We start from the raw sequence: 15,140 nt of genomic DNA, 5'->3' as shown, positions 1-15,140 counted from the left end.
TCTCTCTCTGTCTCTGTCTCTCTGTCTCTGTCTCTCTCTGTCTCTCTCTGTCTCTCTGTGTGTGTGTGTTTGTGTGTAATAGCATTACTATATCTGAATGTTGAGACTAGTCTAGGAGATACATTAGAACAGAAGAGAATCATATAGGAAATTGTTGCCCAAGGCACAAATGGAAACTTCCCCATCTCCCATCAGTCACACTCTCATCCTCAGCATTCTAAAAGTGGAGTGTGGCCTTGGGACAAAAATCCACTGAGAACTGTATCCAATTTAGTTGAGATTATTGGCACCTCCCTTCTCCAGTGAAAATGACATTTTTGTCCCAACAATAATAGTATATACAAAATGGCTTAGCTATTATGGCTTCCAGCTTATTTATAGAAATAAAGACAGCATTCTAAAGCATCTAGAAAAAGAGAAACAAAATTACATATTATCAGTGGGGAAAAAATGGGATTCAGAATGACCCTAACTTCTTCAGGAGCCCCATTTTCTTAGAAAACAAAGAACAATTCTCTTTGGAAACACTAAAATAATTATTTTGACCCTTTAATTCTTTCCCCAGCCACACTGTCATTTATTCATGAAACAAGTTTTGGTTTTGTTTTTTTGAGAACCTACTATATGTTAGGTATTCTGCAATTCAAAGATGCAAGCCCAAAAGAGTAAGCCTAGCCCTCCTGTAGCCCACAGTCTACTGAGGAAAGTAGATATAAGTAACCATTCAAGGAAATGGAAAAATTACCAGCAGCTATAAATTCTATCATCCAACATGTCCACATTGATGTGGAGATAAATGGTTACTTTAAAAGGGAGGGAGGAAGGAAGGAAGAAGGAAGGGTGAGCAACATAGATAACTGTTGGCTATAGTGCTTCCTTGCCTTAGTTGCATATAGAATTACTTCCTCTCCTTTTTCTCTTCCCTGTCCTCTTCTTTTCATTCTTGTTTATACTTTAATATTCTGTGGGATATTCTTTTTTGTTTTTTTTTTTTAAGTTCCAGCGGGCTTTTATTGAGATAAATTAACAAAAACAAATAACCAAGATTTTACTAACCATCTTTTCTGAACCGTGTATAAACTTTGTAAGCCTCTGTCCATAGACATGTACATACAATGTAACACATCTATGGGATATTCTTAAATTAACCTCCCCATAGGCTACTTGGGAAGGGCAAGCGTGGACACGATCTAGCCTCATTTAACTGTCCACATTTTTTCTCTCTCTCTAAAGGTCCTTCCACCAACTTCCATCACTTTCAGACCTTGAACATTCCAACTGTGTGAGTTCCCTGTCTGGTTCTGCCTTTTCCTGTGTACCTGTCTTCCTTCCTTCCTGTCTTCCTTCTTTCCTTCCCCTTCCTCTTTCCTCTCCTTCTGCCTTCCTCACTCCATCTTCTCTTTTGAGACACATCTCATCATGTAGCCCAGGCTAGCCTTCATTGCACTGTCCTGAAGACTTCCCAATATCCATTCACTAGTGCCTCTCTCCCAGGAGTGGGCTGATGAGAGAGACAGATGAAAACAGGGCCCTGGCTAAAGGATGCCACCATCTCCTACATGTGGAGTTGTTTTCCCAAGTCTCCAAAGCCTAGTTCAGACCTCACATGCTCAGCCCAGCCTCCTCTTCCCACTCCCATAGGCCTTCCCAACTCAGCCCACTATGCTCCCAATCCCACTGAGCAGATAGCTTCTTACGGCTTCTGTCATCACTCCTGCTACCTGCTCAGGTGTGTTGAACTTACGTAATAAGTGGGAGTAAAGATTTCCCCACAAATACTCTCTTTCTCCCTCCCACCACGCCTCCTCCCTTCTGACTTCCATGGACCCCAGTCTCAAGGTCAAGATATCAAAAGAGAAACCATCCCCATCCGCACCCCCATGCCACTTACTGCACAAAAGTAACATGTAATCATCTTTTCTCTGGGCTATTTGATACTTACCGGCATGCATCATTTCTTAGGCTTAGATGCTGAACTTTATTAAAAAAAAAAAAAAAAAAAAAAACCTGTCTTTATTGAAACACAGTCACGGGATTCAGGAAAGCTCTGGTGCTTTCTGAATTCGACTTTGAAGTCTGAAAGGGTTGATTGGTTTATTTGGTTTTTTTAGGGTCTGGCTTTTTAGGTCTCCCATTCATTCACTGCCTGTTTGACAAGGCTTTACCCTGTCCTTGTGAAGTCTGACATGCATTATTTTGAAGGGGGCAATAACAAGGGTTTACTATGGAAGTTGCACAGAGATTATAAACATCATAAATGACAAGTGTTTTTCCTGTCACAGTAGGCGAGCAGGCCAGCTGCGAAGGAAACGGACATGCTGTTCTGGGGCAGCAACATCATGTAAAAGGGAAGCAAGGTTCTTTTGTTTGGACCCATTTCCTCTGAGTGCAGTTCATACTAGGTCCGTGCATACCAGCTCCCCGGGACAAGGTGCTGTCCCCAGTGAGCAGCTGGACAATATGCTGCTCTTCCAGATGTCCGTGCTCAGACATCCAAAGAACACTGTAAAGTCACAATAACAGGGGACAAAGGGAGCAGGGGTGGAAAAGCCAGGCTGTTGCTTTCCTAATCAGAGGAGTTGGCATGGTCCCCTACTATTCAGGGTTGGCCACTAACCTTGATTTAAAGGGTGAGGGAAAAACAAGACAAAACAAACTGTAAAGTGGTTTGGACAAGACATTGAAGACACCTGGACCTTTAGGGACAGGGACTTCAGAGTACCTAAAATCTCTCATGGTAAAAGTGCCCTCACCAGGTGGCTTCACCGCAGCTCAGGATTTTACGCCACCTCCTGGGGGTTCCAAACACGATGTGGGTTTAGAGCACTCATGCTCGCCCAGGCAGGAAATGGCAGTGGTTAAAACTTGGCCAGCTCAAACCTGTTCAGTGCAAGGCTCTTGATTTTTGCTCTCCACAGGAAGTCTTTGGGGACCAGACCATAAAGCTGACTTGTCACCTCTCTCTCCAAAGGTTGATTTAAACACTTACCTGTAGATCCTGAGCCCTCCTCCACTCTACAGCCCTACCCTCTGACCCTACACACACCCTGGGAGATTTCTTGGGGGAGGTGTGGGATGGCTCAGATGGCAGCACGATGTATCAAATGGCAGCAGTGATGTGAGGAAGCTTCCCTGAAGCCCTTGCCTGCACAGCGTCTGGCTCCGAGGCTCTCAGGGAGGATTGTGGAGGGGCAATCATGCCTTTGCTTTATGAGTTCTATGCTGCACACTCTGCCGAATGTTTATGCTTATGGTTTGGAGAGAAAGATGTACGGGAAGGTTTTTGGTAGAGTGGGAAGATGGGAGGTGCCCCCTCCTGCTAACCCCTCCTTTTTTGTATGTGCCAATAGAAGAAACAAGATGCTACCTAGAGGGACAGCTTTCCCTGTGTGAGGACAGGCTAGAGAGGATTCTTTAGGGCAAGTGGAGGAGACAACTCTTCCTGTGTGAGCCCGAGCTAGAAGGTTCTCTGAGGCGAGGGGAGGAGAGCATGAACTCTGGGCTAAGAGTCCGTTTTCACACTCGCCAGTGAAACTTTCTGAAAAGCCTGCTTGCCTGTGGTAATGAGATTTCTTTCTTCAGGTCGTTTTTGTTATCTGGTTTTCTTCTATGTTTCTAATCATGATCGCACATAGTTGGATGGCCAGATGGATGCATGGCTGGCTGTTTGGATTTGCCCTTCTGCAGTCACATAGTCTACACCCACATCCTTCTTCTGTTCACTTAGACCAAACACGCTCTTCTACACATTGTCTTTTATTCTGGAATGGTCTTTAGTACTACTGCTATCTTCCTGTTTCTAGTGCCATATTCCAGCACTATTCCTTCCCAAGTGCAGGCTAGATGCTGTTGGGAGAGAGTATTTATAAGTTTTCTCGAATGTAGCAGGAAGAATTCCCAGGAAACAATTATCAGGATGTCCCGCCCCTATTTTCTTCAGGACTCTGCCTCACAGGTACCAAGATAGCCTAGGGATGTGTCTGGCCGCTGCCATGGGCCCCCTGGACAGAGAAGTGCCTTCCTAGAAAACATCCAGCTGAGCTGTACTGGCGCTAGTGGGATGCCATTGTTTCTTTCTTTGCACCTCAGTTTAGTCAAGAAAAAGAAAGAAAAAGCATTTGAGCCTAGGGGTGGAGTTTATGTTCTTAGCTCCCATTTGTGCCTCACCAACAAGGAACATGGAAATAATTCAGCCCTTCCTGTAGCATTCAGTATTTTCAGATTTTCTATCTTTTTTTTTTTTTTTTTTTTTTTTTTTTTTTCTTTCAAGGCCTTGTAGGGCCTTAAAGGTACTTGTTTGTGAAGAGGTGGAACTGTTACCAGGAATTCTTGTCTCCTTACTTTCTTTCTTTCCCTTTCTTTACAAGGCTGCGGGCTGGAGTAAGATGGATCTTCCTGTCTTGTGTCTGCTAGTTCCCACTGTGGGCCGTGCGTTCCTAGGGAAGGGCAGCAAGTGGGGGACAGGATTTCTGTGTAGTTAGCGTCTTCTCTAACATGTTGACTGATTATTTTCCTGAGGGATGCCATAGAGGGCTCGTTCTGCCTGCAGCCATGGTTTTTGTGTCCCAAAGATACAGCAAGGGCCACTAAGAGAACAAGCCCAGAACCTGCCTACCATTCACCATTGCCTTTCCTTAACAAAGTGCAAGCCGCTTGCCAGTGGGAGTGAAACTTTATTGTGACAGACAATATCAGGAAGAAAAGAGAGTTTTAAAGACAGCATACTCTCCCATCAAGCAAGCCACAGAAAGGTACAAAGGAAGAAAGACCTGAGGCTCATTCTGGTCAATGCTAACTCAAAGCCATGGTGACAATGTGGCAGGTGTGATCCAAGTGGCAATCCTGCCTGTGCCCAAAAAAACTAAGGCAAGAACAGTCCAGCAGCAGATCGAAACAGATGCTGAGACTCACAGCCAAATGTTACAGGGAGCGAAGAGAGTAGCGAGACTTAAATTGGGGGATGCATAGAAGGAGCCCCAGAAGAAGACCAACAGAGTCAACTAACCTGGGCCCAGAGGAGGCACACAGAGACTGAAGCACCAGCCAAGGACCATGCATGCACTAGATCTAGGACCTTTACATGTATGGAGCCGATGGTTCCCCTAGTAAGAGGTGCAGGATCTGTCTCTGACATGGACTCTGTTGCCTATTTTTTGTTCACTTTCCTCTGGCAGGGCTGCCTTGCCTGGCCTCAGTGGAAGAGGATGTGCTCAGTCCTGATGTGACTTGGTGTGCCAGGTGGGTTGGTAGGAGAGAGGCTCCCTTTTTCTGAGGGATAGGGGAGGAGGGGTGATAGGGGCAAGAGAGAGGGAGGGTGGGATTAGGAGGACAGGACAGAGGGGGTTAGGATCTGCTTGTAAAGTGAATACATTAAAAAAAGAAAAAGGAAAAGAAAAGGACAAAACCTGGGAATGGTCAGAGAGCGCACAAGTTTGAGATGAGGAGCTTATATCCCTTTCCAGTGGAAGGTTCATGAGGTACCTAGCTTGACCTCTGACCTCTGCTAACAGTGAAGGGAAATGTGGGGGGGGGATGCCTTGTGAAGAGGAAGAGCAGGGCTTGTGTTCTGCCTAGAGCCTCTCAGCCCAGTTACAAGGGCCAGGCAGAGCTGGATTAAACTTGGTTGGAAAATTCTGCTTAATGCATTAAAAAAACAACTTGCAGAAACATCTCCCTCCCTTCCTTCCTCCCCCAAACAGTAATGAATCCAAATTGCTAATAAAATGTAAAAACTCAAAGATGTTGTGCATGGGCCATTTTTCTGAGCTGGTTATTTTTTATGTCAGTTTTCCCACAGCTGTGAGAGCGCTATAACTATCAACTTACCAAATGCCCTGGTTTAAATGAAACTTTAAAAATATATTTTAGGGACTTTGTAAAGAAGAGGAGGGGCAGAGAAGCAAGAGCCCTTTTTCTTCTTCTTTTGTTAAGAAAGAAATTTGGCTGGGTGGTGGTGGCACACACCTTTAATCCCAGCACTTGGGAGGCGGATCGCTGTGAGGTCAAGGCCAGCCTGGTCTGCAAAGTTAGTCCAGGACAGCGAAGGCTATACAGAGAAACCTTTTCTTGAAAAACCAAAAAAAAAAAAAAAAGAAAAAAAAAGAAAAGAAAAGAAAAGAAAGAAAGAATGAATTTTGGCAAAGATTTGAGTGAGGCGGGGCAAATTGCAATGGAGAGTGTAGATAATTACTTTGTTGTTGCTGTTGTTATAAAGTCTTCGTGAAAAGCAATGCTGAGGTATCTGGTAAAAAGTCCTGAATGTGAGAAGGATTTAACTTTTGAGGTTAATTTATACACTGGAATTTAGAGACAGATTAAACAAAGAATATTTCTTACACACAAGGACACAAGAAGCCCACATACACGTTGAACCACCTATGATGGGTAAGTTGGTCTAATTTTCTAAGGGAAAGCAGGAACCAGCGAGCTGGTCTGCTACCTGCTGCCGCCTCATCTTTGGCTTGTAAGAAAACAGCAAACGTTCTTATTTGGGAATTTGTGGGTGTTGCCCTCCAAGAGGTGATGGCAGAAAGCTTAGGAAATAAGTAAGGACCAGGTGTCCGGAAGATGAAACTTGAATGCCAAACCTAGAAGCAGAAAAGGAGCTGCTACTCTGAGGCTGGGCAGCATTGTTAGGGTTAGGGACAGTTCGTGTTCTGTGCCCACCCCCTATAACTGCACATGACTCAACATCCCCAGTGAGTGAGTAATGTGGCTGGTGGCCACACCACCCTGGGCTCAGCTCTCAGAAGCTGCACTGGGTTGGGCCAGGTCTCCTTCTCATGAAGATCTCTGAAGAAATCCTTCACGTGTCAGTATCGGTGACAACAGTGGGTGTCCCCTGCCTTGAGTCAGTCCCAAATCACTCTCTTTTCTGATTAATAGGTCTTTCACACTAACAGACACAGGGTTTTAAGAATCAAGCCAAGGCTTCTTTGCTTTAAAAAAAAACAAAAACAAAAACAAAGCCTCTTTTTTTTTTAAATATAAAAGAGAAGTCAGGGTGGGGTTAGCTTGAGGGAGAGAAAAGGAAGGGGGAGGAAAGCCGCAGAGACAAAAGGAAGGTGACCCTTTGCAGGCCAAATCCCTCTATATCAGGGCCGACTTGATCAAATGAGGTCTTAGATAAGATTTGGCAACTTGCTTTCATCATAGGGAGCAAAACTAGAACTCCATGCTCCGGGACTGCAGAGGACGCTCTGGTTTGTCCTGTATAACCTGCTCTAAATACATTTTGAAGGCAGGCGCCTGCAGAAGGTTCTAGCCTGCTCTCCCTGGGTGGGGCTGTTCACCAAAAGCCCTTTAAGGGTGATCAGGAAACCTTCCTTGGAGTGTGTTCTGGCCTGTTGCTGAGGCTGTGAGTGAGCACTGGAGCTGACTACTGCTTGGGCGGGCGGGGTGCTCTTCTTAAACATGTACAATATTTGAGTTTTGCAATAAAAAGCACTTGTAGCTGCGGCAGATGACCTATGGCTATAAGCCCTTCCACAAATGAAATGTGCTCAGTTTAATTGTGTCAAGAGTATGAATAAGCCTACCAGGGTGCTTTGCTTGGAGTACGAATCATTCGCCGCATAGGTCCCGTTAAATCATGTTATTCAAAAGTAGATACGTGAGAAGGAAAATAACGCAATGGTGAGAAAAGGAGCCTTGATGCTATATAGAAGAATTTGTTCTGTTTACAAAGACTGTATCTCAGAGGCAATAAATGTCTAGTCTATGGATTTGAAACTAGTTCATTTTTACGTCTTTATTTGCAAGATATATTGGATATGAAGTAAACTGCAAGTCACAAATATCTGGTACTTAATAACAGATTTTAGCCAAACATTTGCGTTGTCCTTGTGAGAAAGAATGGCTACACTGAATACGAGACTAAAGGTTTGGGAAACGCGGCTGTCCTTTAGTGGCGTTACCTTCTTAACTGCATCTTTGTGCATAATTTCCCCAGCCTTGAGTACCTGACAATCTTAATATAGCATGTTAAAGATAGTCAAGTGTGTCACATTTAGGGCTTGAGTTTTAGAACCCACTGCGAGGAGAAAGAAGCTTCAAGAAATTCTCTTCCCAGAGCGCACACATACTTCTCCTCTGTAGTCTGCTGGTTCTGTTCTATTATAGATTTGCTAACTTAATGCTTAAGCAAAAATTAAATAAATAAACAAAGCACATACTGCATCTTTCATTTGAAGAATTGAGAGTACCAGCGCTGTGCCCGTGAGATTTATGGCTTGTTTTGTTTTTATTTTTCAATGTAACTGCCGGATATATTGAAGTTCGTTTTTTAAAATTTTGGTGATTGCTTTTATTCTGTTTTTAATCGTTAATTGGTTGTATTTATGCAAATATAAATGTAGGGTTTGTGAAATTACAAAAGAATTGCTGCAGTCAATAATATATTCTTTTCCTCTAAAGTTTATATTACCAAAATACACCAAATCTTAAATACAATAAAGAAGTGAGAAAATATATAAAATATATAAAACACAAAATATGTTTATAGAGAATTAGGTTCTTCCATAAACAAGGTTTTGTTGGAAGGAGGATTTTTCTCCTGTTAAAAAGATGTAACTGGGTCCTCTTATACACCTTAAGGACCCCTATATTGAACATTATAAATATGAGTAAATCTGAATTTTTATATTTGGTGGAAAGGTAGCACTGTATAGCTCTCTTGCCTAGGCCTTCTGAATATGAAGACTATAGGCGTGCACCGAAACACCTGCTAAAATGTGAAACTTTAAAATATATATTCCATTTGTTTAAGGGTGGGGACTTGCATTATAATGCATATGTGTGAAGATCATAGTACAACCCGTGGGAGTCAGTTCTCTCCTTCCACCATGTGTATGTACATACATACATAAATATTTAAAAATCTGAAACAAAATGTAAAATCTGAGATATGTTTGGTCCCAGGAATTCTGGGTAAGAAACACTCAACATATGTTATTTTTTGATAGATTTTCAATCTGTATCATAATCAATCAATTACCTCATTGTAGTCTGTGTCTTTGAGTTCTACCGGGGGCTGGAAAGTATGAAGTTTCCTTTTAGATTCTCCGCAACACCTATCATCAGGGATGTATGTTCCCTCCTTCTTGCCCACCATGGCCCAGGCCTGGCCTGTTTTGCTCTACTCTAATGACCCATGAAGGTGTACCCTTCTGTGTGGGGTCAGCAGAGACTCTTAGTGAGAAAGAGCTCCTGCCTCTAAGGAAGCAAGAATGTTTCCTGGGAATGGAAACGTCAGATACAAGTCCTTAATATGGGCTGAAATTCTGCACAGCTCTGGGTGTTGTTTCAAGTTATGGCAGCCGCATGAGCTAACGTAAGTGGATGTGGGGAAGGTCAGGCTGGATTGAAAGAATGACACATGTCCAATTTGGCTTAGCCAAACATTTTAGGGTATGGGTTGGTAAACAGTCACCGACAACACTAAAAATACAAGGTGTGACCAAATAACTGAACAGCATTTGCTTTGGTTAGCAATGAGAAGCTGCTTTTGAGCAAGGAAGTAAAACGATTAAACCTCCATTATGTTTGCATCCTGGATTGGTTCCTGGAAAAGACAATAAATTAGAGAGGAAAAAAAAAAAAAAAGATGGAATGCAAATCAAGCCTGTTGTTTGATTCATACTGTCCTGGTATATCTCCATGTTAATTTCTGTTTTGGTGACTGGGCAGCGCCGTATGAAGGACTGGACTTGGGGAAACTCAGGAGAGTGGGTACACAGGAGTGTTTTACTCTATCTTTATGGCCCTTCTAAATATCAGAAATTAATTCTAAGCCAGAACAATATAACACCCACGGGTCTCTATCAGAGGAATGGGGGGCAGCTTGGCTGGCTTACAGACTGCGGCTGCAGGCCAAGCTCACCCAACTGAAGTATTCGTTGTGTATTTCCTGTGTGCAGGTCCTTGTGCCTGGAATCTCACCTGCCTCTGTGGCCACTTCTGCCCGGGTGCTGCATAGAGATAACGCCTGCCAGCTGAGGCCAAGGGTGTGTCTGGATACAGGCGGACCAGGCACATCCAGGGAGCCTGGCTAGCTCAGGCATTATCTCTTCTTAACCAGTTCTTTTTTTTAACCATCATTAGCCTTCTTGAACATTCTTAGAATGTTCCCTGACCTAGAGGAGAGAAAGCAAAATGCTTTTAAGAGCAGGAAGCAAGCCAGGCACCATAGCTCAACATTTGGGAGACTGAGGCAAGAGGAACAATATGAGTTCAGTACCAAGATGAGCTACATTGTTCCAGATCTGTCTGGGGGAGAGTGAGGCCCTGTCTCAAAACAGAACAAGACAGCAGCAGCAATGTAAATGGCGGGTTCAAAATGCTTATCTGAAAGTGCTTGTCTGAATCCACTGCCTCTTAGTGGCTGACTTCTAGTGTATCTTTTATTTTAAATAAATCACCCACCTGAATTTGAGTTGCTGAGTTTCTGCCTATAGAAATGTTTTCCATTTTCCTTGATGAGTAATAAGAGAAGTCAATAGTTTACCAAAAAATTTATAACATATTTTATATGCAAATGCTTTATATAGAAGAGACGCACATGGGGGAATATGTAGATTATATGGAATAATTATTCATCCTTGTTTCTGAGCCCAAATATCTCCCACAAGCAATATAAAAAGCCAAAGGCTATAAATGAGTACAAACTAAGGCGCCAAAAGCTCACTAATATAAAAACATACAGGTATGTGCCTGTTTATGTAGCATATGTGCACTCTGTTCCTAACAGTCTACCATTAATATGCTGGGGTAGATTGGTTGAGCCAGGTAGGGACATTTAGTGCAAAATGAACTGTTTCCCACCTAGGCGTATGTCCCGACATTGTGTTCTTTTCTCAGAAAATGCGTTCCTACAAACATGCTTTCATATATGCATGATTTGAGACACATTGGGCCAGCATGTTTTTATTTAGCTTTTGATTGATTCTTTGCAAATTTCACATCATACACCCCAGTCCCTCTCATCTCCCTGCCCCTTCTTATCGGTACTCTACTCTTGCCATCTCCCCCACAAAAGAAAAAAAAAAAAAACTCATTGCGGAAGCTGTAGGGTGTCACAGTGTTTCTCACAGTACACCCTTTTGTCCACACGTCTCTGCTTGCAGATGTTCATTGCAATGAGAGGCCTCTGGCTTCTGCGGTTCTATCACTACTGGAATTTACAATATTAATGCTCACTGGGACTCCCCTTGGATATCTTGTTGTTGCCCTGTGTCATGGAGATCCTGTAGCTGTGGATCTGCAGAACTGTAGGCCAGGTTTTTTTAAAGTAATATTTTTATTAATATTTCATAATGTTATGCAATGAATGAAGTTGATCATATTTGCTCCTAAAATTTCTTCAAGATCTATCCCTGGTACCCTAGCCACTACACTTTGTGTCTTTTGTGTGTTTGTTTATTTTTCTTTTTACTAACACTTAAATCTCATTTTATTTAAATTTTTTCTTACAATTCTTTGCTTGGGTTAGGAAGGAAGGGAGCCCTGGCACAAGTGTGGAGGACAGAGACCCCTTGAAGGGGTCTGTTCTCTTCTTCCACCATGTAGGTTCTGGGGACTTAATTGTTGTCAACAGTCTCTGCTGGCTGAATCATCTTGCCAGCCCTTAAATCTCATTTTTTGAATGGACTTTAATCTTCAAGGCCTTCTTGACCCAAAAGGACCACTCTTCTGGTTGCCCTGAAGTACTTGAGGCACAACAGCCTACGAGTTAAACAAGACAAACACTATATATCCAAAATGTGTTTATTGGTGGGTTCCCACTCATCTTGAGTCAGGGGCTCTCACTGCTGCCTCCCCTTGAAGTAGGATCCTTCTGTCAGCCTTGCTTTTCTGCCTGTAGGCTGACAGAGAACAGTGGAGCATCCAACACAGAAGGCTACCGTTTGCGCATGGCTAAAGACTGTGATGATTTTACAGCATCCCAGGCATTTCACATCCATAAAGTAGGAACTGGGGCTCTGCACCAGGCACTTTTTCTTGTGTTTCCTCTTTTCCTCTTCTGGGGAGGGATGAAGGGAATCTTTTGCGAGAGGCATGTTCTCCTAGGGAGGTTGTCACTGCCAAGGAGTGTGTCCTTTTTATTTAAAAAAAAAAAAAATTATTTCTAGAGTTTATCTAATCTAATTTATTTTGTCCAAGTATTTCTGGAGTCTGATAGACCTACTAGGAGTCCCACCCTTAAAGAAAATTTACCATAGCTCCTAGCAGCTATCAAATGCCAATAGCTCCTCGGCTGGGAGTGGGATTTTATGCTCACTCCCCTGCTCCATGCTGGGATTTTGTCCGTTTTGAGTGTACGCTGGTCTTCCACATGCTGTCACAACTGGTGTGAGCTCATATGCACAACTACCTTGCTGTATCTGGAAACACTGTTTTGTTGTAGTCATCCATTGTGTCTGGCTCTTACAATCTTTCTGCGTCTTCTTCCATGACCATCCCTGAAATGTGGAAAGATTGTGCTATAGATGCCCCGTTTCGAATGGAGCACTCCATGGTCTCTTAATCTCTGTACCTGGACCAGCTGTGATAATAATCATCCTACTTTAAAAAGAAGCATCTCTGATGGGAGTTTAAAGGTTCACTAATCTATGAGTATAGAGATAAGTCATTGGGTGTCATCTTGAAACTGCACCCAATTAGCAGAATAACAGCTGTGGGTGCCCCTCTAGGATCTATGACCTGTCTATTTACAGATTCTTGGTCCCAGGAACAGTTTCAGAAATGGGTTTTATCTTATAGATCTTTCAGTAGAATCAGAAAGTTGTTGGTTACTCCCATAACATTTATACCACTATTTTTTCAGTAGGGGTGTCTTGCCAGGCCAGTCATTACTGTAGTTCCCAGCGTCCAGAGCTGAGTAAGAGTGATAATTAGCTTTATCCTGTGGTGGTATTCATAGCATCTATAACAGAAAACTACCCTGTAGGGATAAAGCTTCAAGGTTAGTACCAGCTTGATTTCTCTGTGTTCTATAACTCAAGTGTGTGCAATTCTCAGCAAGAGTCTTAACATCAGGTTTGTGGGGGGGCGGGGCAACTAATAGCAATGGCAATAGATTCATTTTGGCCTTTGGAGTCTACTAGCCAGCAACTCCAAAACCCAGCGTGCTTTTTACTTGTTAGAAGTGGACAGTAGGGACATGGTTCGTGTTATAGGGTAATTCTACTTAAGTTCTTTTTATATGTCGATACATATTTAGGAAGTTTCTATAGTATTACATTTTCATATGACATTTCCAAAAAGCTTTTAAAGTCAGTTATCCCTCCCAATCTTTTCTCTTCTGTTCTGCCCTCATTTAATTCTTCCTGGTCCATATTTCCTTTGATCATTATATCACTTCGTCCTATCTCCCCTCCTCTAAAAGCTATGCCAGCATCTCCTAACTATTTTCTGACCTCCAAGTGAAGCACACATATCTAAAAACTCAAAGTTAATATCCATATGAGAGAAAATATGTGACATTTCTCTTTCTGTGTCTGAGCTTTCTCACACAGAATGATAGTTTCCAGCTACATCTATTTGCATGAGAATTTCATAATTTCATTTTTCTTAATAGCTGAATAGTATACTATTGTGTAAGTATGCAACAGTTTCATTATCAATTCACCAGTGGGCGGACATCTAGGTTGTTTCCATTCTCTGGTTATTGTGAATAAGGCAGCAATGATCATGGATGAACAAATATCTTTGCGATAGAGTCCATTGGTTTTATGATAGGGCCAGACTTGAATCTCGCTATTTTGGGTGAGAAAAGAGAGGTTGTTAGTCCTGAGGTTGTCTGAGAAAACCCTTACAAGGGATCTGGGTCTGGTTACTAGCGTCTACATTGGGCAACTCACAACTGCCTATAATTTCATGTCCAAGAAACCTGACAACTTCTCTGGACTTCTAGGGCTCCCACACTCACACGCACACACCACCCACCACATACACATAATTAAAAATAAAATAAATCTTCTTTAAAAGGAGAAGGATGTAGAGGAGTTGGTTCTGATAGGTGTCCTCAAAGAAAGAGCAGGGCGGTGTAGTGGGTTGGTGCGAGTGCACTAAGTGTGTGACTGGGCAAGTGGCTTCGCCTTTTGAAATTTATTTCCTCATTTGTAAAAGAAAGATAAGGATTGTACCAGATTTATTTTTAGACTTTAGTCAGAGGATATAGAATAGCCAAGCACATTATTGGAATTTAATAAGAACTGGTTGTTTAGCTTTTGTTTTTATTGTAATTGTCATTACACTTAAAAGCATTCATTCCTACCCCAAAAGTTTCACCCTTTACCTAATGTCACTGCAATCTATAGTTAGAAAGGTCACAGTGTTAAATACATGTAATATACATGCTACAGGGGCTAGGAGTGGTGAAGCTCAGTGGTAGAGTGGCTTGCCTAATATGTGTCCTGGGCTTGATTCCTGGTATTGAAAAAAAGAATAACTTTTGATAATTAATGGGAAAACATTTCAATTAGCCCAACTACCAAATGCAAAAAGAACTTCCCCCAAGCAAAGCACACCCCAGGACCCCAGACACGGAGAATGATTCTATTATGGAAAAAAAAAAAAAAAAAAAAAAAAAAAATATATATATATATATATATATATATATATATATATATATATAGAGAGAGAGAGAGAGAGAGAGAGAGAGAGAGAGAGAGACAGAGAGAGAGACAGAGAGAGAGACAGAGAGAGAGACAGAGAGACAGAGAGACTAGAGGTGAAGAGACTTGATCTGGCCAATAACAGCGTTTTGACCAAATCTGCTACCTTTGTCATCCCTGCTTGGTGTTTGGACTGGTTGGAGCCGGGCTGACAGACATAATGGATTGTTTTGCAGTGCATATAAATTGGCATTACTGGGGCCAGAGTTTCTATTGCTTTTTATCTGCTTCTAAGAACAGATCCAGGATGTTAGAGAGAATTGCAGGAAAGGGGTCCTGTTCTTAATGCGGTTATTTGGTTACAGAAACACCAGACCAGTTGGTAACTGCTATGAAGTAAGCTCTGACCAATTCTGATTGGCAGAAGCTGGCTGTGTTGGCCTCGTTAATGGGAAATGCCCTGTGCCCCAACCCTGTGGCTGCTCAGGGCACCACCTCCATTCCCAAGAAGGCAAAGCTGTGGAA

At 42.5% G+C, this 15,140-nt stretch overlaps 2 protein-coding genes across 3 annotated transcripts in view; one reads left to right on the top strand and one right to left on the bottom strand.

Annotated features, from left to right (window-relative positions):
• Creb5 (cAMP responsive element binding protein 5) overlaps positions 1–15,140 on the top strand; it is a 393,776-nt gene that overhangs the window by 243,888 nt on the left and 134,748 nt on the right. The window lies entirely within an intron of this gene.
• On the bottom strand, positions 11,486–12,076 carry LOC127194763 (40S ribosomal protein S27-like). The gene has a single exon (XM_051152348.1). It carries the CDS (start codon positions 12,054–12,056, stop codon positions 11,802–11,804), a length of 255 nt encoding a protein of 84 aa, XP_051008305.1. The 5' UTR covers positions 12,057–12,076; the 3' UTR covers positions 11,486–11,801.

The sequence above is a fragment of the Acomys russatus genome, chromosome 10, assembly GCF_903995435.1.
Source record: "Acomys russatus chromosome 10, mAcoRus1.1, whole genome shotgun sequence".
NCBI lineage: Eukaryota > Metazoa > Chordata > Mammalia > Rodentia > Muridae > Acomys > Acomys russatus.
The sequence above is the reverse complement of the archived record's forward strand: the minus strand, read 5'-3'. Positions and strand labels throughout refer to the sequence as shown.

Coding starts and splice junctions, on each gene's coding strand:
- LOC127194763 (XM_051152348.1), bottom strand. CDS start 12,056: ATGCCTCTCGCAAAAGATTCCCTTCATCCCTCCCCAGAAGAGGAAAAG.